Here is a 25,502-nt window from a genome sequence, read left to right as displayed (position 1 = left end):
TGCTTGATTGTGTTTTTCTTTCCTGAGCTAGAGTTTAAAAGCACAAGGAAACATTCTGGAGAAGTCAGGAGGTGCTGCTTCTTGAAAATCCAATGTCTGTTGCTGGCAGGATCTGCTGGTGCTTGCCACATTTCATGAGGCCTGCTCTGAGTAGGTGCAAGGACAGTCTTTGTGCTGTTTGCCACCTGTACTAGAGGGAGGTAGCTCGTTGCCTGACAAACCCCAGTACAAACTTGTAAGTGTCTGAACACAGCACATTATCATGGTTTAATTTGTGAAAGAGTGCCTGCATAAAATATGTATTAAAACATTTTCTATTTGCTCAGGCGTTTTTATTATTAGGAGCTCTAAAAAGATGAACACTGCCAGCCAAAAATCAATCTGCTGCTATATAGACAGCCAATGAGAAGAGTGCAGGATGGGTGTAATGTGATCACTGCTGTTTAAACCAGTGATCAGATATACTAATACATTCTGCGAAAGAATATCACCTGTTTTGAGTTGAAAGTGCCTTGAAGATTCTTCAGTTGGTAATGCCAGTGAAGCCAAGGTTATCAAAAAGGAAGTGGAAAACAAGTCATACAGGTACAAGTGTGCGTCTTTTGATTACTGAGCTAGCTCAGGCATTGCTGTGTGTCTCTGTAGTGCTTTGCATAGAGTCCTTGAATGATTTCTTCAGTAAGCAAGGCCACAGTGGGAGAGATCACCTTAATGCGTTTTTATTGTCTTGGCGTTTCTAGGAGTAGCGTGTCTGCAATCTGCAGACTGCCAAACTGCAAAGCTTTGAGTTACTACTGGTGCTGCTTTATCCTGTGCTTGCAGATGAAAGTTTCCAAGGAGCCTTATAAACCCATTGCACAAACTGAGAGAAGGGACAAAAAACTGAATAGCCTGCGGAACTGCAGTGTTACAGCACTGCCTGCTGCAGCAGCAACACCCAGCTGTGCTTAGAAAGGCGTACCAGTACCATGGCTAATTGATGCAGCGGCCAATAGTAATTCATTCCCTTGACTACTGAACAGTTGAACATGGCTAAGATAGACATCTGATCTGGCTCAAAAATTCAGTGAAGCCAAGTTCTCTTTCTATATGTGATTTGTCCCTCCCCTAAATTGTTTGGAATCGGCAGTGTAGAAGTGTGATTAGTAATAGCAGATCAGCAAGAGGATTGCTCATGACCTCATGCCATTCATTTCTCAGAAAGTAATATGTGATACCACATCGGCTCCACTGTGGCTATGATATTTAAGGAAAATTGACTTTTTTCTTTGTTTTTCATTCAGATCTGCAAAAGAAAACAGTTTCATTTTTGAATTTTGAAATGGAATACCTTTCTAACCAAAATATGCCTCTCATTTTCCACCCATCTGAAGTGAGGTTACAAAAGAAGAAAATTACAAGCCTCACGCATGAAAAACACTCAAGAAAATGTCAAGTGACTTGGAAACAGACATGCTGAAAAATCATGTCATCAACATAAAGGCAGATTGGGTCAAGTCTTACAGCAAGGTTGACTGGTTCATAAGTCTTGGAGAGCGTTCCAGATGGGACTGCTGATCTTCCTAAGGTTTTAGAAATCAGAGAGTTGTTATAGTGACATGGTAATGCTGGAAAAATATTCACAACTGTAGTACAGAGTCAGCATTCACCTGTCGTGGCTGAAATGCTGCAGAAATAACAGTTCTAGAGAGGTATGCAGAGTGCGTAAAGTGCACATTATAATAACAGTGTTGCATTTTCCAGATAAGTCAGTGCTTTCAGACAGCAAATGTTGTATACTAAAAGTCTTTTCGTTTTTTTCCCCCTGATTTTCTGATGTCCAAGCCAAGTGAAACTGATTTTAAGCTAAAGACACCAATGTGCCTCTTTCTTACAACAGTGTGCTTGGCAGAGAAGCAATGAATTAGAATTTGCATACGCTTGGGTTCTGTGATGCCTGGAGAAGAAACTGTGTGTGTTACCTAATGCTGGCTTCTGTACAGCATGCCCTTGGGAATGTTCTGTTTAAGTGGCTTGAAAATATGTGATTATTCTCTATGTGCTTTTCTACACTCCACATCCTTATGGAGACTGTGACATTTACAGTGTCTGTGGTCTGGAATATTGCTTTTGCCATAGCTTTTAATGGTTATATTCTACTTTAGCAGAGTACCTTGGCACAATGATGGCATGGAAGGTTTAACAGACACAAATTCTTACCTGCTTGTGGTGATAAAGCTAGAGAACACTTCAAAAGAATCAGTGTTTCTATTTGCTTGATCTATAGAAATTCTGTTGCTTCAATTTCTTTGCTTGTTGTAAAAAAAAATTGAGCAAGTCTGCTTGTTCTTTTATCAAAAATGATTCATACCTGAGGAACACTTTTAATTTGGAAATAATTAGTAAATAAGTCAGATAAATAATATCCATTGAGAATCATGAAAGTACATTGGACAGGATTCATAAAGAGCTGCACTGAATTCTAACAATTAAAGCTTAAAACTTATTAGTACGATAAGTCTATTTCATCACAAATTAGCTCAGTGTTAATAACTTCTGTCTTCTGAGCAATCTGAAGAGACTACACAATCTCAAAAAGTGGCTAAAATAGAAGGAGAAATTTGGTAAAAGTTGAACATCTTTAGACAAAAGTGTGACTGCATCCAGCTATCTGATTTACTTACAAGCTACATTTACTGCAAACAAATCTGCTACACAGTCCTTCTTAAATTCATCTTCACATTGTAAAATCTAATACTTTTGGACCCTAAGATGCTGCAGGATTGTAGTGTAGCTCTGTGGCAACGTGTGGATGGCTTCGTGAATGCCCAAGTCTATGCCGTTCCATCCTGCAAAACATGAAGTATGATAACCTGATTTTTTGCTCTGCTTGCAGGGTGCTGTGTAGCACACTTATATCTGCTTTAGAATTTTTAATTGTAAAGCTTCTCTATCAGCATTATTGACGTGAAATATAGATGCAAATCAGGAAATAAAAGGGAGAATCATCTAAATGTTAATAGCATTAAGCGTGTGCTCTTCGATCAGACTAGATGTTCATTCATTTAGTCTCTGAACAGGACTGAAAAGCCATCAACAAAATAGGTTTGACAGGATTGGGTGTTGCTACGGAGTCTATGTTAAGACAAAGATTCCTTTCTCAGAACATTCTCTTTTTGTGCTGGCAGAGCAAACCTTCTTTTGATCGATTTAGGGCAGTGAATTGTCTCCACTTTATTACTTACTCTTTGCCTTTAGCACTTAAAAGCTGCAGATGTGGATTAGGGCTGTATTTTACAAGACAAGGGCAAAAACACTTGGAAGTTTGTCTCAGTTCTTACCGACATTTTTTCCTGATTCTGCGAATGGTTGCTGTCAATGTTATCAATAGGCTCCCAGAGTGGTAGATAGTGCCATGGAGAAGGAACGGCTGATAGAACTGGGGTTGTGCTGCCTGGAGATGAGGAGGCTTTGGGGAGGCCTTGTTACAGCATTTCAGTACTTAAAGAGAGCCTATTTAAAAACAAACAAACAGGTTTATTACATGTTCTGATAGTGATAGAACAAGGGGGAATTTTTTAAACTAAAAGAGGGATGATGTTGATTATTTATTAGGAGGAAATTCTTTACCCAGAAGGTGGTGAGATACTGGCACAGACTGCCCAGAAAAGCTGTAAATGTCCCATCCCTGGGGTTGTTCAAGGCCAAGTTGGATGGGGCACTGGGGCAGCTAATTTAGTAGATGTTCCTGCCCACAGTATGGGGTTGGAACTAAGCCATCTGCAAGGTCCCTTCCAACCTAAACCATTCTACAATTAAAGTCAGGAACCTGAAGAGTTGCCAGCACTGGTGCCAGACAGTCACATGGGGTATGCAAGCAAGCAGGTGAGCCTTCTAAAGACCAGTAGGGCAGATCTTAGCTACTAGATATTGGTAAAGGAGAAATAAAGTTTCAGACATCTTCCTGAGAGGGTGGATAGTAAAAGAATGCATGTCATTGGTGACTTGAGGAAGCTGCTTCTTTTTGTGGGGCAATCTCCAGTCTCCCTCTGTGTGTCCTTCACCCTGCTGAGGCAGACCATTTCCAGGGAGAATCACATTCTTCTAAGTGGAGCATGCAAAAGATAGGCTTTTATAAATGAAATCAGCAATATTTCAAAGAACTGACTATTGGCTGAAGACCGAAGATGGCATAGCAAGCATTTGAAATCCCAGTAAAGAATTGTATGAAAATCTTGTAAATTTCACTTGTTGAAGAGTTGCAAGGAGGAAATGGATACTGATTAACTTCAGACTTCAAAGTTGATATTTAAATTGAGGATTTTTCCTCTGGAGGTAAAGGCGTTTCAACAACCTCTGCCAATTATCTTAGTAATAAACGTGTTTTCTATTCCTCAGATTCATCTATAAAATCCTATAAACCTAAAAATGCAAAGGTTTAGATTCTACTGTCTCTTATGATGGTTAAAATTAGCACCAAATGCTAATTCCACTGATACATCCTGGGAGGATTAGACCAAAATATTATCCTGTTATTTCAGCTTTTATAGCAAAAACAACGAATGCAGCTGTCTCACAATCCAGCCAGCTCTCTCTCACATTTCACCTCAGTTTCTCACTGTTGTAATGCTGTCAGAGCTTTCAGAGACCCTAACTTTTTTTGTTCGACTTTCCACCTTGTAAAGTCCTTTATACTTCGTAGGGAGTGAATGGCAAGCTCTAGGCAAGAAGACTGGCTATACTTTATGTGCACAGCATGTAAAGACTAATGACTGCACAAAGGGTAAAGCTATGGAGAAGCCAAGCAGCAGCCTTGATCTGACACTATTCCTTATGTTGGTTCCACAATGGTAGTCATTATAGACTGGAAACTTTGCAGGTAAAATTCAAGTTCTAGTGGTTAAGATCAGGTTACAAACAGCTGTATTTCCCATAGAAGAGATTTCTGTTGATCTTGTCATAGTTCAAACTAATATTGCCCTAAACCAGGCAGAAAATGGTACTAGAATGGAGGAGGAAAAGAAAAAGAAAACCCTTAAGTACAAATACCGCTATATTTTGTTTTGCGAAGCCAAACAAAACATCCCAGCTAGTATTGGTTGGCTTATCATCAGCATAGTCATGTTAAGTATTAAAATATACACACATTAGAAAAGGGGGAGGAAAAAGTATTCCAGTCCAGGAAACTTTGGTTTTTGGATTGTATTGGTAATATAAAAAGGGCTGAACAGACTTCATTCTTTAGTTTGGCAGAGCTTCTTCCAGGGTGAAACTTCTCATTCAAACTTCTAGCCTTGAGCAAATAAGCCTGCAGAAGAAATGTTTGTAAATGTGTAAGAATACAGAAATGAAATATTAACAGTGATACTTTTCTAAGTGCTCTCTCACAATTATGTTGCTAACATAAACAAATAGGACTTGGCTCGAGATAGAGATGAGAAATGGGGAACAATTTATTTGCCATTGTTCTTTTTTAGAGTTTTAGAACAAGAGCCTGCTTGCCTGCTTTCTGGAACAAATATAAAAATACAGACTAGAGCCTAATAAAAAAGTAAGTAATAAAGAGCAAAGTAAAACAATGCATATAGGACTTGCGTTATTGGATCATACCATAGAAACATACTGCATGGATGTGAGGTTTACTGCTATACTGAGATAGAGACGTTCTGTATATCTCAGAAATATTGTGTTGGAGTGGAAAGCCAAAGTTCTCAAAGCATTCCTGCTTGGAACAGTTTGTGAGTTTGGTTGGGGTTTCATGGCACTGTCAACACAGACCTTTTGTAACTGTGCTCTCTGTTCGTGTGCATGTTGGTAGAAACGCTTTCATCTTTCAGGAAGCAATTCAGATTGCCCTTTTCCAGTGCAATTACTGCTCTGTTAAGTTCAAGTAATATAGCATCTAAAAACATTTATGGAGCAAAGAAAAGATGTCTTTTATTGTAACCTTGCCAAGAGCAGAAATAAAATGAGCTGCTGTGCTCGCGGTGTAGAACTGCATGAGGATTTGCAACATCCTATTTCTTGTGGTTTAGTCCTGCGTGCAGTCTGAGATTTGTGTGATTTAATGAGACTATGATTCGTTTATCCTGTCAAGCTTTAAATAAAACACCCTCAAAGCACTTCCTTCCTTTTTTGAATTATGTGTTTCTGCAAGTACAGTATCAAAAGCCGTCCCTCAAAAATAGTGGGGAAAAGCCAAATACGGTTATATGTGCTGGCTTGAGTTTTTCCTTATGTTGCATTGGACACTGAGTAAACTATCCATTTCTCTGTGTCTCTATCTTGTTTCAGGCTGCAAGAAATTGATGCCATCATGTTTGGTTACAGATGACATCAGTATATTGGCATGGGCTGCTCCTAAACTGCAGTTTTGCAGGAGGAAGGGATTAAAACCTCCTGTGGGCAGGGAAGGATTAGTCCTGCAGAAACCAGGCTGTGCTGAAGATAGGTGGCAACTCCTGCTTCTGCTTACACTCTGGGCACCAACCTTGCCTGTAGTTTGGAGCATCTTTGCATGGTGTGTGAAGTGACATTCACAGGTGGAAGAGGGGAAAATATGTGCCACTGTTCTGGATTCTATTCCATTGCAAAGCTCAGTCCCCTGTGTTGCATGGGGTAGCAGGGGAGCGAGGATCCTGCTGCTCACCCAGAATCATAGGTGTTACAGGAGCGTGCTGGCCATCAACTGGTTGGGTGATGTAGGGCAGTATATCCTGGGACAGACTCCCTCCCAGCATGAGGGGGACTCACCTGGTGGGTTTGATGATTCTGATGGAAGTTTTTCCTTCCAGTTCTCACTCCTTGGTGCTGTGGTACCCCAGCTTTCCTGCCCTGTGCACAGCTGGACTTCCTTCCTGCCCATCCCAACCTCTGTCTCTCACCCTTCCTCTTCCTTTGTTTCTTCTGTGTGCTCACTTTATTGTGGACCTTCCCATGACAGTAAAAGTAAATGCCTTTACAAGGTGCATAGGAATGAATAGAAGATCAGAGAAAAAAGTTGTGGCCATCAGTCCAATGGCTTACCTTCTTTACTGTTCTTTTATTTCCAGCCAGCTTGCTCTTTCCTGCAAACTTGCAGCATTAGGCTTCGCAGGAGCCTGATGCTGATCAGATCCTCTGGAAATGAGTAGTACTCTGCAGTACTACTCGCAGTTTGGGAGTGGGAAGGAGGGAGGGGCAAAGATGCACAGGTGTAGTGCAGAGATGGACTGCTTTTTGGCCTGATCCTGTCATGGAAGCAGGCAGTGCTGACAAGTGGTGCAGTGTCAAGCAGACTTGAGCCTTTGCATCTTGCTGTCAACAAAGCCAGGGCACTGCAAAGGTCTGATAAGAGTGAATGACAAAAACAGGGCTCAGATGCAGTAAATAAGGCTGAGTATATGTAGCACATAGATACATGAAGGACTTCTGGAAAGGTAGGTAAAGTAGGTGCCAGGTATGTTATGATAATTACTTTTCAGTACAATTGTATGATACTCTGTAGTTTTTGAGGAGCCCAGGAGTGATTCACTGCGAAGTTATTCTGAATGTTAATGTGTGGGGGGGGATCTGTGCATTTCTTAGTTACGAAACCAAGACTGTGGTCAGCTCATCACCAGTCTGTGAAAGACAAAGAGATGGTGTTTTCACTCTCAGGAGTGTTGAATCTCAGTGTGTATTGGAGAATTAGAAAGGGTGTGGCATGTAGTTGTGGATGGAGGTTGATCTGTGAGGTGCAGCCAGTTCCTGAAGTGCCGGGATTTCCATGACTCTTGATGCTGTGATGTTCATTGCCATTGGCAGTGGCAAAGCCTGCATGCCAGGCTAAGAGTGAGTACAGTTATTTATACGGAAGTTGTCTACCCATGCTCATGTACATGTGTGTATTGAGGCTGGATGTGGCTCTGGGCAGCCTGGGCTAGTGGTTGGCAACCCTGCACATAGCAGGGGGGCTGAACCTAGATGACCATTGTGGTCCTTTTCAACCCAGGCCATTCTATGATTCTATGTGATCTCTGGGCTGTGCTGGAGGTGCTGTGTGTGGCCTGTAGGAAAGCGATAGCTGGTCCCAGTGCCAGGCAGTTAGAACTTGATGATAGAGTGTGGGGGGAGGGTATCAGAGGCACAGAAAATAACTTTGACCTCTCACTAAAACCTGGAGATTTACACTTCTAAGTCCCTGTGCTCCTACAGAATAATCTGGGATGCGTTCCTTGGCAGAAGCCCCACTGAGCATTTCTCCAGCTGCTGGGTTGCCAGCTTGAGTGAATTTTACTGCAAGTCTCATTATGTTTGGTAATAGTTTTACAGACTGAGCTACTGGAAATGGGTCATTGGTAATAAATGAAAAAAATAACACAGAAAACAACTCCCTACTATCCCCCTTCAACTTGAAACCCTAGGTTTTGTCATAGAACCTGAAGACAGGCACCCTGCCTGCCTACATTCATCCTTAAGAGCAAACTAAAACCTGAGACTCTGCCTTCCAGATGCTCTAGCTTGGAATGCTTGGCTTGCATTAAACAAATGACCCAGGTTAGCAGTGCTGTCATTTGTCTCTCTCCCAAGGAATCTCCCCTAAGAAGAAGAAGATAAATAGAAATACTACAAAGGCACTGAGCAATGTTAAACTTAAAAAGAAAAAATCTTAAGTTGTTTTGATGTTTCTTCTTCATTTCAGAAGATGTTTTCTTAAGTTGCCACAAGTAATACAGAATGCGGCTTGACTCAGCTGAATATAATGCTAAAGGAAATAACCAGATTTATTGGGCCTAGCAAGGAAGTTGTCCAAAAGAGATTCATTAATTAGGACGCCTCATCACAGCCAATAAGACAAGTGCCTGGGCCATCAAGTGACTAATATACATCTTTTGGCAGTCACCACTCCCCGCAGGCTTGCCTGTCTGTTGTGGCCTACTGTACAGCTTTCACCAGAGATATGATGTGATAATGCTAAAACCAATTTGGTATTTCCCATAGGAGAGGATGAGTGTGCCTCCCCACCCTGGAAATGCAGCCTCCAGCTGTCTTGCCCTGCGCCAGAGGTTTCTTAATACCCTGGAATTAGCTGACTAAGAGATGAAGCAGACTAAGGGAGCATTTGCTATCTGTTCAGGCTGTCGAAGTCTTCCATCAAATAACCAACCCTCCCGTCTGATTCTTAGCCCTCTGGGAATGGTTGCCCACAACTAACATTTGCTACCCCAAGTAACCCAGGGGTGACCTTCTCACTGCAAAGTTGCAGCCAAGAAAAACCCTGTTTAACATAACAGTGTGCAGCTTAGAACATCAACTTGAACTATTCTGACCCCTGAGTCACTGGGGTCTGTACAAATTAATTTAACAATAGACAGTGTTGAAAGGGAGGAATGTTTCAAAGGAATAAAAAAAAATCTCCCTCATCCATCTCTTCTCATTTAAGAAATAGTCAGGAGGCCCACATCAGAAAAATCAGAAGTGCTCCTTGTTGCCAAACAATGGGCCATATACAGGGAGCAGAGAATGCGTTGGTATCTTGCATCTTAGTGTGGGGAAATTTCCCATAAGCTGGTTCTGCTTTTGCAAAATTAGCCTTTAATTTCCACTGGGGAGGTGGCTTCATTTCCTGGGATACTTTGAATGTGCTCTTGCTATTTGCTTTTATTTTTCTTACTTGCCACCAGTACTTGTATTAAGCAAATACATAACTCTCCTCTCTACTCACTGTACTGATTTGTGCCTTAGACTCATGGAATTAGTAAGGTTGGGAAAGACTTCTCAGATCACCCAGTCCAACCAGCAGCCCACCCCCACCATGCCCACTGACAACGTCCCTCAGTGCCACATCCAAACGGTTCTTGAGCACCTCCAGGGACTGTGACTGCACCACCTCCATGGGCAGTCTAGGTCACTGCCTCATTGCTTTTTCTGAGATGAAATGTTTCCTAATATGCAACCTGAACCTCCCCTGGTGCAACTTGAGGCTATTAGCTCTCATCCTGTCACTGTCACATGGGAGAAGAGGCTGACCCCCACCTCACTCCAATCCCCAGGGTATTTTAGAGAGTAGTACCTTGCCTTATACCTTCCAAGGCTTGCCATCTGTCTGGGTAGGAAGAATATCTTTGTCCATGTGGTAATTTGGGCTTAAGTCATCTGGTGAGTAAAAGACCCTTCTTATATGAGATAACAACAAAATGGTATCTTTACACCCAGTGCTAATGTGTGCATCATTACTTCTGCTGAATGAGAACCTGGCTTGGGGTAAGTCATGGGCTTGGGATAAGTGCAAGCTTAGCATTGCCATTTGGTTTAGTGGGCATAGTGGTGATGGTCTGATGGTCGGACTAGATGATTTTAGAAGTCTGTTCTAACGTTATTGATTGCATTGTTCATAAGCAGGGAGGATTATTAAGTCAAGGGTGGTGAAATTGGATACATGAAGCAATGTGAATGATAACTGGAAAATTTCTGTAGATTTGCATGGGTAACTTGAAAGCTGTTTAGTGAGTGCGGATGAGAGAGATGGAAGCTTATTCCTGATCCTTTAGACTTCAGTAACTACACTCATGAGACCACCTGTTTTTCTTCATTCGGCCAGCATCATTCATTAAGACTGTCATTTCTGGCTTGCTACCCGAACATTTTCTCCCTGCAGTGGAGATGTGCTGCCTTTATGAGCATACCCAGCACATGCCTCAGGTGGTTCTGTGGGAGATTCCCCACAGAGAGGTCTGCCACCAGTGAGGGGAAATGCAAGGAGAGGCTCCCCTCTGCCCCCTGACATTGCTGAAGGCACTGACTGCAAGGTGTGAGAAACCCCAGGAGCTGAAGGGGGGCTGGCTTAGTGTTCCATGTGGAGGGAGATAAGATAAACTGATCTTTCTTCAGGCTTACGGCAGCTTTCCACTCACAGCCTTCAAGATCCTGCAAGGTTGCAGGGGTCCTCTTGCAACTAATACAGTAATGACCTTGAATTCGTTTCCAGCTCAGCTGTACTGCTGGAGGACAAGGCTTTTCTTGTGAGCAAAAAACATTAAAGCAGCAGAGATTTGCCTGCATAGCTCCAGTCTTCAAGAGATTTGAGTATCCTTTTTGAGGCCCCACTTGCAACAAGGGATTGTAGATAAGCTGCTGCAGTAGCTAATGGGTAAAGTTTTCTGATTTATTCTCGCTGGTGTCTCTCCTTTTACTTGCAGTATTGACAAATATAGTGGTGTATACTGATCTTTTCTTTTATGTGAATGATTTTTAACTGCAGAATAAATGTAATCCTGTGCATGCTCACACGTGCATGCTAACCAACACAAGTGTTCTCTATGGCTGTCCACTTATTAGGCAAAAAATCTTTTGCTTCAGTTTAAAAATAATTAATAATGTGACTCATTGCTTTCTCAGATTGTAGCCTGGATATCAAACGGTAGAGTCCAAACTAATTTTTCATGCTGAAGCAGCCTGCTGCGTGGAGCACACGTTATCTTAAGCAATTATAACCTTATATATTTTCACACCTGAATTATGGCTAAACGCTTTCCTATCAATTTCTGGTGGTAAGATAAAAACAAAACTTGGAAGACCTGACAAAAACGTGAGGTTCTGTTAGGGTTTATGCTGAAATTGTGGTCAGGCTTATTGCGTGAGTCGGTGGAAGGTATTTGCCTCTTCTTCCTTTGTTGCTTCTACTTCCTACAAGCTTGTCTGTTAGAAAGATTCTGCAAGATGCTTCCTTTGCAGATCCGGTGAGAAATGTGAATTCAGCAGGAGAAACATCTGACTGAGCACAGACCAACTTACGCAGCGGTTTGGAAGCCACGTGTTGAAAAGTGCTGGGGAAACACAGCAGGGAAAATGATAAAAAGGGATGAAAGCAGTTCAGACAGGCGAAGAATGCCGCTTTAAAAATGCAAAACATCTGAACACTGATGAGTGGGCTGGTCGCAATAACTTCAGGGCAGACTGAAGTTGCACACAGTCATATGCTGTGAGTGGGCTCCCACAGGACATCGCCTGGAGTGATTTAAAATTGGAAGCGGGTAGGGGATTGTCGAGGTCCTGCAGGGAATCATCTTGCAGCAGCAAGAGCAGAATGCAGCTAGGAAATGGGTCACTTGGAGTAATAGATTTTTCTTTCCATGTGGTTCCCATGAGCCGAGCCAAACGTGTGCAGAGCACAGGGTTATCGTACTCATGAATGTTTCTTTCAGCATACTGGGAATTAAATTTAGTCACCCGAGTGTGACACTGAATCCCTCTCTCTGGACAATGCTATAAGTCCCAAACTTTGCCTTGATTTTTAAAATAGCCTGTGTTAGAAATGTGATGCTATGACCTCACATTCCAGAGGGGTCAGCAGAAATGCTGGTCTGAAGTATCCTTGCTCATACCACCTGCAGTCTGTTCTAGCCTCTGCGTTGTGGTAGGTGATCTCCTGGTCTGTGCTGGAACAACTGTGTGTGACCTCAGTGACATGGATTAAGGGGCTGACCTATTTCTTTAATTATCTCCTATAAAAAACAACTTTTAATATACATTCCCGCAGCTCCATACCCCTGCTGTATCAGCAGGGGGCAACTGGTGCTGCTATGTGTACAGTGGTGTTATACAAGATGGCAGGGGTATGGAGTAAGAATAAGGAGCAGGGCTGAGGAGACCTCACCACAGCATCACTAGCCATTTCTTTTTGATGTGACAACACAGCCTTCATTCTAAGCTTGACACTCAGCTATGACATACTTTAGCAGCTTGAGGAAAGGTGCCAGTGTACAGCAATCGTGTGTTTGGTCCCTCCCGGCTGTGAGGTGTAACCAGACAAGGTGTTACCAGAGGTGTGTGTAGCCATGTGTGGTGTTCTGATGGGGTTTGATGTGATGTGGGCTCCAGCAGTGCAGGCTGCTAATGAAATCCCCTTCTCCTTTTCCCCTATTCTGACCACAGCTGGCTGGCACAAGTGGCTTTTACATGGCACCATTCAGTGGTCATTGGAGCAAATGGGGCTAGAAGCAAAACTCCAGAAGAAGGGGCATATTTTTAAACTGGATCAGCTAAGCCATATGTCACTAAGTAGAATACAGAGTTAGTTACAGTGTGGTGTTAAAAGTCAGGCTGATGATGAGTATGGTGCAGGGGTGGGGTGGGGGGTGGAGTGGGGGGGTGGAAATGATAAGGATTATTGTAAGGGAGCAGACTTTCTTCAGCTGGTTTTGCCACCAAAGCCCACAAACAGCTCTTCATTACACAAATGGGTTTGTGTGAGGGCATGGTGTGTGTGTTGGTCCAGCAATGCATTAGTTTATTTCCCTTGGAACAAAGCCCCTTTGCTCAGACTTGATCTCATTTTGGACAACACAACCCTCCATTAATACACAAGCTGTCCAAAGTCCATGGTATTAGTGAAGCACAGATTTCCAAGTCTAGGTCTGACATTCCTCCCCTGCCCTCCTTATGTAAATCTCCATCATTATCCTAAAGGCATGTATTTAGCTGGAGGTGCCAATCAGCATCCTGTTTGGAAAACACTAACTCTTCAAGCTTTGATGTGAAGAACTCCTTCATATCACTTCAGGGCATGCACATCATCCAAGCAGAGTATCCAAACAGCACTTTGCTTGTTTGGGTGCAGTCCTAAGCTGTGCTCCCCAGCAAAGGATTTGGCACACTGAGACTGTGCCAGCTCAGAGCAGCTAAAGAAAAGAAAAGACTCCTGAACTGCTGGAGTGATGCTCTACCCTGCTCCCCCCTCTGATACCCAAGGAGTGCTGTGTCATTTTAGGGGTGTGGGCAGGGGAGTACTGTCCAGATGAGTTTGTGCTCCCTGCCTGGTGCAAATTAGCAGATAGTTTATATTCTCCCCATTGTGCGTGCAGCCAGGCATGGGTTTTGCTTTTGCTTTTCTAATGGTATGCTCTGTTCAACAGAGGCAGGCAGGCACATGATCTCCCTGAAGGCAGGATCCAGTGTTACTGTAGAAACTGGCCACCAGCTTCTTTTGTAGCTAGCAGCTGTCAGTGTGTGGTTACAGCCAAAGCCTGTCACTCCTACAGTGTCTGTGGGCTCAGGAGTTTGTTCCTGCATCTGAGTGCTCCGTGCTACAGCTTAGAGATTAATTCTGCACCTTCTATCAAAGCTTGTGGAGTTATTTCTGAATTGTATCTATTTTTAGAGCCATTCCTGATTAATATTTGATGTTCTTTACAGGTGTCGTTTTCCTTCGCCAATACTTCAAGGCGCAGGGGAGCTGGTAAAGGCACTGCCATGAAACCTAACTTGAAGCAATGGAAACAACTCATGCTGTTTGGAATCTTTGCATGGGGTCTGCTTTTTTTAGTGATCTTCATCTATTTCACGGACAGCAACAGTGCTGAGCCAGTTCCCAGTTCCTTTTCTTATATTGAAACAAAGAGGCTCCTGCCCTTGCAGGGCAAGCAGAGAGTCATCATGGGAGCCATACACGATCCGTCATTCTCTGAAGCTATTGATGGGAATGAGGTTCTCCTTAATGAAGATCTTTTAGATACCTTTAAATCAGAGACTGGAAGTATTAAGAAATGGACTGATTTGGAAGATGCCTTTAGAAGTGAAGATGAGTTTTTTCCATCCCAGATAGGGCGAAAATCAAAAAGTGCTTTCTACCAAGTGAACGATGATTATTTATTCGCTGCTGGTCGGCCTGTGTCACACAACAACTTCCAAGAGATAGCAAAATTCATCTCAGCCGATGAGGATAATCCAAAAGAAAACATTTTACAAAACAACTGGAGCCGTCAGAGGAGAACGAGGAGAAGGAGCACAAAGCACAGAAGAAGCCAGATGCTTGATGAATCTGATGACTGGGATGGGCTGTATTCTACAATGTCGAAATCCTTTCTTTACAAGCTTTGGAAAGGAGATGTCTCTTCCAAGATGCTAAACCCTCGACTGCAGAAGGCGATGAAAGATTATTTGAGCACCAATAAGCATGGGGTACGGTTCAAAGGGAAACGAAACTCGAAGCTGACAGGCGACCAGCTATTCTGCGAGCTGAAAGAAAGGGTGAATGTGAAAACAATAGATGGCAAGGAAGCTCCCTTCTCCACTCTTGGATGGGAAAAGCACGTTCCTCAAATTCCACTGGGCAAATTGTACACACATGGCTTCGGGAGTTGTGCTGTAGTTATGTCTGCTGGTGCGATACTGAACTCTTCTCTAGGGGATGAAATAGGTGGGTGAAATGAATCTGTTCATGTGCATAAGTGTGTACACATGCGTATTCACCTTTGTTTTTCAAAAGATTTCTACTTCTCAAGCATTAGCCTCTAAATGATCTGGTTAATCTCTCTTACCAGCATTCTGTGTGTGTGAGCATACAGATTTCAGTGAAGCTGTTCCCTTTCAGAACAGTGGAACTGAAAGGGAAATACAGCCTGAAGTCCTGATTTGATTTAAGGAAAACAGTGATGCCTTCATGTAATATTACATCTTATAGTGTAAAGGAGGCACAGTTTTTATCAGTTTTGCCATATTTGACATTTTTCACTAAACTGTTCATTTCTTCAACAGATTAGAGCCACTTTCAGGTTTTTTCCAAAATGCTGTGCTGTACCTGTCCATATTTTGGTATGACTCATCAGGAAACTGCTTGTGGCTTTACTGTTCCAGGCTAAACTTTGTCTCCGTGCCAAGAAGCAATTGAGCATAATCTTAATCTCATGCATGTTTACAGCTCACAGGCAAATAGAATTCAGGCCCTTCAATAACTTCATGCTCCAAGATCAAGTCTGCTGACCTCTTTTCTAAGTGTGAATTTAAATGAGTTCAAGTATCTCTTCCCATTGTTTCTCCATTGCTGCACTGAGTCATTGAGATGTCAACATTATACAATTCCCTGTCTAAAGCTGAGGGTTCTGTGTTGGCTATTCAAAAAAGAATTGTGGAGCCATAAAACTAACTGGGGTCAGTTGTTGTTTTTTTTTTTTGCCTTTTTTTGTTGTTGTTGTTGGCTTTATTTTCCTCCAAATCGAGTGTTACAAGTTGTATTAACATCTCAGTAGTTAATTTTAGTGCTACATGTACAGTATGCTAAGAGCACTGAAAGAAGGATGAAGTGGATGTCTCAGGCTTGCTTCTGGAGCAGGAAGAATTATCTCCTTTAACATTGTAGAAACCTTTTTTATGTGCACTCTAATCCTCCGATCTTCCACGACTTCACATTCCAATACCTGCTTCATCGCTCTGTATCATCTCTTTGACACAGATGGGTTTCCTTGTGAATCTCTGGGATATCTTAGAGCTGCTGTCATTATCAAACTACTCTAACAGGCTTCCAGCACAACCCAGGTGCCCTGATGTCCTAAAGCAAAAGTCAACCTAGGGTAACCCATAATTTCACTGGAAGGCTCCACTGATTTAGAAATATCTGGTGCGAGGTAGCTTTGCAGGCTGACCGTTCTCCAGTGTGTTATTATAGACTGAAACAAAATTTCCTTTTATCAGTTTCCCACTGCATCCGGTTTATGCCACTATGAATGAGTGATGTTCTGGAGAATCCATAGCACACTGTGACTTGCATTACAGGAGCACGCATCGTGGCATGTGTGTGCTTGGTTGCAGCTCAGGTGTGGGATTTGGGATCCTCTTGCTCCTGTGTTTCCATTATGCCATTCACTGCAGAAGACCCTTTGGTTTAATTGGAAATAATTCTGATGCTGCCTAAAAGGAAGAGATGCTGGTTTGTAAGGCCTGCGCTGATGTTTTACATCTCCTGCATGCCTGCTTGACAGTAAAGTGTGTGGGGCAATGAGATTCACGAAAGATTTTTGTAAGTGTTGTGCAGGCTGTGAGCAGGTACGACTGACTGAGCAGAGTATTCAGCTCTCAACTGTGGGGCTTGACTGATACACAGGTCCTTGTGGTCACCATGGCCCCTTGGAATTGTCTTTTGTGTCCACAGAGGCATGGCAAAATCTATGTCATTGGGGAGCGGGGAAGAACACCCCATGTGTGAATTCTGGTTTGGGGGCTGCATGTTGTAGAGCCTCTTGTTTGATGAAGTTGCTATAGGCAAAGGCTCTTACTGTTTACCCTCCTGAAAGAAAACTAGGTGTAAGAAAGGAGCAGAGCAGGATCATTCTCTCCATAGGCCTTTAGCTCCCTCTTCTGTGCTCCTGTTAGAAATGCAGAAAAAAAATATATTAATGCTTTCTTTTGTGTCCCTTAACCCATATTTCTTTCCTAGTGAAACTAAGTGTGGAAATACATGTGGTACCACAAATACTCCCAATGTGATCGTGCTACTAAATGGGATACCCAATTATTTTGGCAAAATCAGAAAGTAATGGAGGTCTATGATCTAACCTCAAACATTTTGCAACTTTGAAATAATTATCTTTGACTACTTACTAAGATTAAAATCACTGGATTTAAAAGCAATTATTATCAGTGTTTGTCTGATCAAATACTTTCCAGTGAAGAGTGAACAATCTTGGAAATACAGTACACTGAGTTAAGTTGTGAACCATACAGTTCCCATTTCCTAAACCAATTCCCAGCTCTCACTCAAACGATAGTCAAAAAGTTGTCTGAATTTATTTATATTTTAAATTCATAATCTGTTTTCAGGTACAAAGGGCTTTTGTTTTTCTTTTCCATCTGCAGAAATGTGGAGGATTTGCCACTTCTACTGATTTAGTATCTTCTGGCTTCTCCACAATCAAGCTACTTATGTTTAGGCAGATAAAGGTTAATTATTGGGGTTTGTGGGACTTCTGCATAGTGATATAGAAGGAGTTTCCACTCCCTAGTAGCTCCTCAGATTCTGGGCTTAGTGAACATTTGGCAAAACCTCTCTTCAGATACAATACATTCAAGCAAACAAATACGGCAGAGAATGGACTGCTGACTTCATGTCATACAGTATCTTCTTGTCTGGGGTACAGGAAGTGTTGAGTGAAGTTGGAAGGGGATCAAAGATGGGAGTTGAGTAATGTCATACCCAAACTTCCTAAAAGTATGTTTGTTATATTTGGAAACTTCTGCCTACTCCAGTTTTGAGCTACAGATGACCGCGTTTGAAGTAACTAGAGATAAAGAACTTTGTAAACAATCTGTGCATTAAGGCATTATGTATCCATTTTGGCCTGAATCCTACTCTCTGCTTCAGTTGGAAGAAGGGATAAAAGTGAACGAGGTAAGGGGAATATTGACAAAGGCAGCTCACTCCTTTTGGGCTTTGATATCTCCTTAAAAGATACACTGGATGGATGATAATCTTTTATCCAGCAGAGTATGGCACACAGTATCTACCCTTGACCCATACTTAATGTATAGATGCTTTCTGTTCTTTGTGACTGACATCAATAGCTTGTGGGAAATCTTTCACAGTTAGATCTGTTAGGTCTTTGCTACCCAGGATTCTTAGGTTTCCGTGTGTGAGTAGATTTGTGTATTTAATTCCCTGGTTAGATATTTTTTAAGACCTGTACAGACCTTGAGAATAAGTGCATTTGTTTAATAGGCTTGGGGCGGTCTGAATATTTTTCAGGTGTTATAAAATACTGTGAAACACAAGCTTATTGTTGATCAGTGTTATTCATTTGAATATGCAGCTAGATATCCTTTCAATTAACATACTTTTGCATGGAGTAATTATTTGCACCTTTCCTGCAAAGAAAGGTTGAGGGAACTGGGCTTGTTTAGCTTGGAAAAAAGAAGGCCCTGGGGAGACCTCATTGTGGCCTTCCAATATTTGAAAGCAGTGTATAAACAGGAGGAGGTACATCTGTTTACGAGGGTGGATAGTGATAGGACAGGGGGGAATGGTTTTAAACTGAGACAGGGGAGGTTTAGGTTAGCTATTAGGAGGAAGTTTTTCACTCAGAGGGTGATGATGCACTTGAACAGGTTGCCCAAGGAGGTTGTTGTCATGGAGTTATTTAGATCAATCTGCGTCTGTGACAGGGGGGCAGTAGGCCCATGGGCCCTCTAACCACCCCAAAAAATGGGAAAGGAAAAGGGAAAGGGGTAGGGAGATGGAAGCTGGAGTCAAGGAAACAAACCAGCGGCAACAATCTAAGGAGGAAAACTTATTTTACTAACTCTGATATCGAAATGCAAAATGACACAATATAATACAATCTAATTGAAATTTAGGCTAATAAATCAAATAAAATATAGAGCTTGTTTTCCGAAAACTGAGAAGCCTACTTTGAAATTGAAAGCGCATGGCTTGGAAGCACACCCACACCCGCAACCGGGCAGTGAAAGAGAGTGTTACTTCCGTGACGTATTTCCCTCTCTGACCGTGAGGTCCTCTGGGGTGTGTAGTTCTTCTCTGTGCTCCACATGATGTCATGATGTGGAATACCAATAGCAAAAATTACAAAACCATGACAGTTGTGGTTGCCCCATCCCTGCAGGCATTCAAGGCCAGGCTGGATGTGGCTCTGGGCAGCCTGGTCTGGTGGTTGACAACCCTGCACATAGCAGGGGATTGAAACCAGATGATCATTGTGGTCCTTTTCAACCCGGGCCGTTCTGTGACTCTATGATTGATTGTACATTTTACAATAGAGTTAGCAAGTGACTGTGTGTACTGTATGAACTGATAACCTTTCCATGTGAATTTTATCAAATAGAAATGTTTAAGTATTGAAAGTTAAATTTACAAGTGATGATTTTTTTTTTCTCCCAATGGATGTTAATAATATATGGCAGATGCAAGAGGATTTTTGTTTGCATGTAGCAGAATTTTTATCATCCTTTGAATACCAAGATTAGAAATGTGTAAGTTTTACATTAGTTGTTTGTTTTATTTTAATGTTCAGTCTCATTAAGAAAAATAAAAATGACCCCATTATTTATGCTCCCAGATTCTCATGATGCTGTACTAAGATTTAATTCCGCTCCAACACACGGCTATGAAAAAGATGTTGGAAATAAAACAACAATGCGAATCATTAACTCTCAGGTAAGGTCTTCCTTTTTTGAATTCAAGTGCATGTCATTTCTGTATGATACGACGTTAAATTAATGACTTTTGGGAAATGTTGGGTAGTCCAGGAAATAGCTCATAATTTAACAGTCATTATATAGAACAGGTAAACATTCTCCCTTACAGTGATGTTGACACATGCTGTCCATTTAGAGTGATCGCGCTAGTTACTCAATATCCACTTTCCAAGGAACTGGTTTGCAGAGCTTTTCACGTGTTCTGTGCCATACCACTTCCAGGATACTCATAAAACCTGACCTGGGGGGATCCCAAAGCTCTGTTCTTTTCTCCTGTTCCTCAATTATTTCCTCGCTGAAAGATGAAGAGGATGAGGACTGATTTGTCTGACAGACATCGTTCTTTAAAAATTGGGAGTGATCTTGTGAAAAACTTCTGTATCCACTCGATGTTACACCTGAGATGAGTTTGTTCATCTGAATAGAAACAGAAAATGGGATTTTCAGCATATCAAGTGTCAACAAATGAAGCGTGCATTGAGCTGTAGTGACACCTTATGGTTGGATTTTTTTTATTTTTTTTTTAATTTAGAAAAAACTGTTGCCTTGGGCAAGCTAAACGTCTTTCATCTTTATGAAATGCAGCCGAAGTGTAATAACAGAATTGCTGAGAGCTTTATAAAATATTGATATGGTGAGTTTACTTAGTGCCAATGGTATGGCTGGCCACACAGCATTTTGTGTACGTACTGATTCTTACTGAAGAACACAGAATATTACTCTGGGTTTAGTGCTGAAATAGTATATCAGACAGTGCTGATCTACGTTGATGTTAGTGTTGTTTATATTAGCTGTGTTGTTGTTCTTTTTCCCCCCGTCTGTTCTTCATTTTGCTTTGGGTTACTCTTTCCAGAATGTCTTGGTTATTGACCATGGCTAAACCCCTGTCCTGAAGGAAGGAGAGCTCAGAAACCTCATTTAGTTGACTAGTCTAACTAGGGGCCCTACAGAGAAAGAGTAAAGTGCCTGCAGGGAGTGATTTGAGCTTTGTTTCTCCAGAGTCAATTCACACAGCTTCCTCACAAACATTTTTATTCCCACCACCTTTCTGCTCCTTCAGAGAGGTCAGAAGCTTCATGCTGAGAGACTGGCCTTTCCCTGCCAGGAGAGAAAACTGCACAGGTCACTTGTTAAAACTGTCTTTACTTACCAGTACTGAAGATGTGTAATCCATATTGGTTTTCTGACCCTCCTTCTCTCCTTACTGTAGGAAATTCCTTCATTCGGTTGATTAAAAGGCTCTTGTGGCCCTCTCCTTTCCTTGCATTCCCTGCCATGAAAACCCAAAGGAAGCCAGTGCAGCCACAACATATATTGTTATTCCAGAGGAAATTCATCTCATGCATATGAATGCAGGCTCACTAAGAGTGAAATTTCTATGGACAACACCTCTGAAGAACTCTTGCTTGCTGAAAGGCATACGAGAGCTCCTTTGTGTGATAACTGTAGAACTGAGCTTTAAAAAGCTTGACCTTTTGGTCTGCTTACTCTGTACTTTCAAGAAAGAAGTTTATGTTCTCAGGCAAAAACTGCTCTGAGAAACGGAGTTAGGGATGCTGATGGCAGCAAGACTAATTCTGTTCTTATTGTAGAAGGCTGATGCAAAGTCATTAAGCTCAAAGTTTATGGTAGAAAGAATATTGCTATGGCAACAATATTATTTTTCTGAAGAAAAATATGCATAATCAAATATGGCTCATTGGATCCTAAAGGGAAATGAAAATTAGTATGAATTTGTCTGGAATGTTGATTAGTTTAACAGCTGGAGCCAAATTCATGCTGCATCAACCAGTGCAGGAATCATTCAGTTCAGTCCTTCCATTGGGCTGGATGCACCAGAGCTCAGAGAGATCTGGTTAGACAAAGAAATTGGGTAAGAAGAAGCCAGCAGAAGTGGAAGAGATTCCACTTCCATTGGGGTGGGAGGATAAGCAGAGTACTAGTAGATGTGGGATGGAGCTATGAGAGTGCAGCAGATTAGAGCAATATCACAGTTGCTTCAAAAATAGTGCTATCACATGTCTATTCCTGGAATTCTTTTTCTAGGTATACGAGCTTTTACTGTCATGGTTTAATTTGCCTTTTCAGAGGTACTTCACATGACACTGCGCTGCTGCTGAAATGAGAAAACAACCAATGGGGGGGGAAATAAAAGAAAAATACAAAGACAGGAGTATTCTTCAGGGCTGCAGCTCTTCAAAGAAAGCTAGTCTGTGCCCAAAAAGAGGATCCTGCAGGCAGTGTGAAATATCATAGCTTTCATTGTAATGTTCCAGAACGTGCAGTAGTGTTGATATACAATTATGCAGAATCTCAAGTGGTCTCATCACATCACAGATGGAGAGTAATTCAGAGTACTGCTACTTCAAACTGTCTTAGTGCTGTTTATGGCTAGGCTCTTTGTATGCATATATATATAAACAACCATATTTTTGTGTATTATGTATAGAAGGACCCATATATATATATGTATATATATATATATATATATATATACACATATATATATGGGCTATATATATATATATAGTGGAGCAAGTTGCTTAAAATCAACCAGAATTGAACTAGAACAAAGAGCAGAATGGGTAGGGCTATTTATTTTAGGGAAGGGTTTTGCCGTTTTTCTGGGTCCCATTTGCTTTTAACTGCATTTATATATATGTGTGTGTGTGTGTATTTGCAGATTCTCACCAACCCAAACCATCACTTTGTCGACAGCTCCTTGTACAAAGATGTTATCTTAGTAGCTTGGGATCCTGCCCCCTACTCTGCAAATCTGAACGTGGTAAGATGTCTGCTTGTTCCTTTCTTCCCAGCCAGTCCCAAAATACTGGGCAAAATTTATCTATTTAGTACTCCTGTCTCCCTGTTTCTCACCACAGTGAACCTCAAAGTTGTTCTTTGAGGAGCAGGGTTCACTACTTATGCACGAACTGGTCAAAATGAGTTTATTGGTTAAAAACTCTTAGTAGCCAGCACTTGTACTGGAGTGGGTTGATCTGAGATGCTAGGATAGATGAATGTTGGGGATTGTTTTTGGTAAGATATGCTACTATTTTCATGTGGTGGTGAATTTTCTGTGTATTTGTGAAGGAGGGATATTGCTGTATCTCAGAAGGAGGCTTTATTGAGAAAACTGACAAATTGCATCCTTCTTTTCCCACCTTCCCAGTCGAAATACAGCACCTCAGTGGCAATCTCCCTTGGTGCCTTCCCTGCATCCCAGGCCTCCCCCTACCAGTTTCCCTTTGCGTCTGCTCCCCCGCAGCCATCTGTGCTCCTTGCTGAGAGCAGCCAACGTCCATCTGGTTGTCACTTGGAGAGCCTTTGCCTAGGCAAGTGCTGCAGCTCCAGTGGACCAGTTGATCTGATGATTCTTGGCAGGGGGAGCTTGGAGCTGAGCAGGCTGTAAGTAGGAAGAAACCTTCATCTGTTCAACTCCCTTGGCAACAGATGCCATAAACTGCCTGTTTCTTGCACAGCCACAGGGCTGCTTCACGTGCTGATGTTTGATGTGCCTTGTGGGCCTGAGTGGGAGTCAGGGTTGGCTTGTCCTGCTGCACTTATTTGATTATTGGATGTTGCTATTTGAAGAAAGGCAGAAGAATGGCCTAGAATGAGGATTTTTAGAACAAATGTTCACCAATGCAAGCTGCCTTCATAGAATCACTGAATGACTTGAATTGGAATGGGCCTCAAAGCCTACACAGTCCCAACTCTCTGCCATGGGCACCAGCTCAGGCTGCCCAGGGCCCCATGCAGCCTGGCCTTGAGTGCCTCCAGAGAGTTCAAGCTCATTCACATTTTTTTTCTCATGTAGCACTCAAAATACATTGGATAACATAAGATTTAAGAAAGTTCTTGGTTTTTTCTTCCCAGTGGTATAAGAAGCCAGACTACAATCTGTTCACTCCCTATGTACAGCATCGCAGGAAGAATCCAAACCAGCCTTTTTACATTCTCCATCCAAAGTTTATATGGCAGCTCTGGGACATCATTCAGGAGAACACTAAAGAGAAGATACAGCCCAACCCTCCTTCTTCAGGTTTTATTGGTAGGTGTGTTAAGGATGGGCCCAATCTATGCTAGATAAAAACAGAACTATAAATGTGTATGTTTCATGAGTATCTCATCCATGTACACGTATTTTTTGTTCTTGATCCAAACAGGAACAATGACTATCCAAAATGCACTCAATGAGAACTACAAAATAGATGGGTGAATTTACTGCTCTGCTTTCTTGCTCTCCATATCCAGATTATATGTATCATATTTATAAAATACATACATTTCTGAGAAATTTATATTATTCCATATTAATTTATCCATTGATAACCAACTCAATTTTGAAGTTCTTCGTTGTGATCATAGAACAGAGATAGAACAGAGGCTCTCAAGACCATTAGAGAAAGCATGCAGCACATCCTGCAGTGAGGGTGGAGTCACTGATGCAGTCTGACAGACCAGACTGTAATCCCATCCACATGCCAAGGAATGGAATTTCCCACACCCTGTCACAGCTTCCAGTGTCCAGTCTGTAAGAGGCCAAAGCATCCCCTTTCTTCTTACCCTAAAAGGGATAGAGTTTCATCATATTTTTCCAGCATTCGTTAGTATTTCTTGGGGGACAATTTGGCACTGAGGCCACAGTTCATGCTGCATAACATTGTAAATGAGAACATTATCAGGAACATAACAAGCCCTTATTGCGAATGTTGAAAGGATGCATGTAGTTTAGAGCAGCAAAACTGAGTCAGGATCTTCCTTACTCATGCATCTAGAGGCACAGGAAGGAATAGAACTCCAAGTACTGCTGTCTGCCTTGGAAACTTGTCTTCTCATCTGATTCTGAAAGCAGTGATACACGATATTTCATCAGCCATGGGAAGACCATTTCTGAGCACTTATACTGGGCTTCCTGAGCAGTAGTGGCATCCCATGATTTTGAGGAGCTCACCAAGGGCCATAGGGAGAGTGCTTGAGGCTCTGAGTGTGATAGCATAAAAATGCCTGAAGAGTGTCCATTGATGTCCTGAGTGGGCTGTACTTGTCTGGAGCATGAGTCAAAAGAAAAGAAGGAATGTGTGGGGGGAGGATGGCTTTGCAGTGGGTTACTTCATGAAGTGGGATTTTTGGTGCCTGTGTGTAGAAATTCATAAGGAGAAGTCTGCTCATGTGGAATGATCTCATCAGCAGTATTCACATTTTGCAAAAGCAATTCTTGGAGTAATGAAGTTGTTGATAAAAATAGGATAACAGCTGCTGATCATAAGAATAGTGGAGAGGATCATTGTGCTGTCAATCTGTACTCTCCACAGTATATAAGAAAAAATTCAAAGGCTTTCTTTGAAGAAACATGATTTAATTTCACTGTAAGAATAAAACAGTGATCTTCAACCCTGAATCTAAATGTTCCTGACAAAAATATACTACAAGCAGAGGATGCTTGGAAAATATTAACCACCAAAGAAGCAGGAACATTGGCAACAAAAGATGCACAGTTACATATACTGTGTGTGTGCAGATGTAGATAAGGCTATTTGCCTATTTTATTTAGAATATAACAATGCCTATTATTTATT

General features: G+C 41.8%; 1 protein-coding gene across 7 annotated transcripts in view; it reads left to right on the top strand.

Annotated features, from left to right (window-relative positions):
- Nucleotides 1-25,502, top strand: part of ST6GAL2 (ST6 beta-galactoside alpha-2,6-sialyltransferase 2) — a 174,808-nt gene that overhangs the window by 133,857 nt on the left and 15,449 nt on the right. For all 7 annotated transcript variants that reach the window (XM_015849787.3, XM_032441971.2, XM_015849796.3 and 4 more), the window contains 4 exons: nucleotides 14,134-15,136; nucleotides 19,782-19,879; nucleotides 22,604-22,705; nucleotides 23,800-23,974. In XM_015849787.3, coding sequence (XP_015705273.2) covers nucleotides 14,191-15,136; nucleotides 19,782-19,879; nucleotides 22,604-22,705; nucleotides 23,800-23,974 — 1,321 coding nt within the window. In that variant the 5' untranslated portion in view covers nucleotides 14,134-14,190. The remainder of the gene's footprint in view (nucleotides 1-14,133; nucleotides 15,137-19,781; nucleotides 19,880-22,603; nucleotides 22,706-23,799; nucleotides 23,975-25,502) is intronic.

Source organism: Coturnix japonica, chromosome 1 (genome assembly GCF_054131305.1).
Source record: "Coturnix japonica strain WE chromosome 1, WE-NBRP24, whole genome shotgun sequence".
In the NCBI taxonomy this organism is placed as follows: Eukaryota; Metazoa; Chordata; class Aves; order Galliformes; family Phasianidae; genus Coturnix; species Coturnix japonica.
The sequence above is the reverse complement of the archived record's forward strand: the minus strand, read 5'-3'. Positions and strand labels throughout refer to the sequence as shown.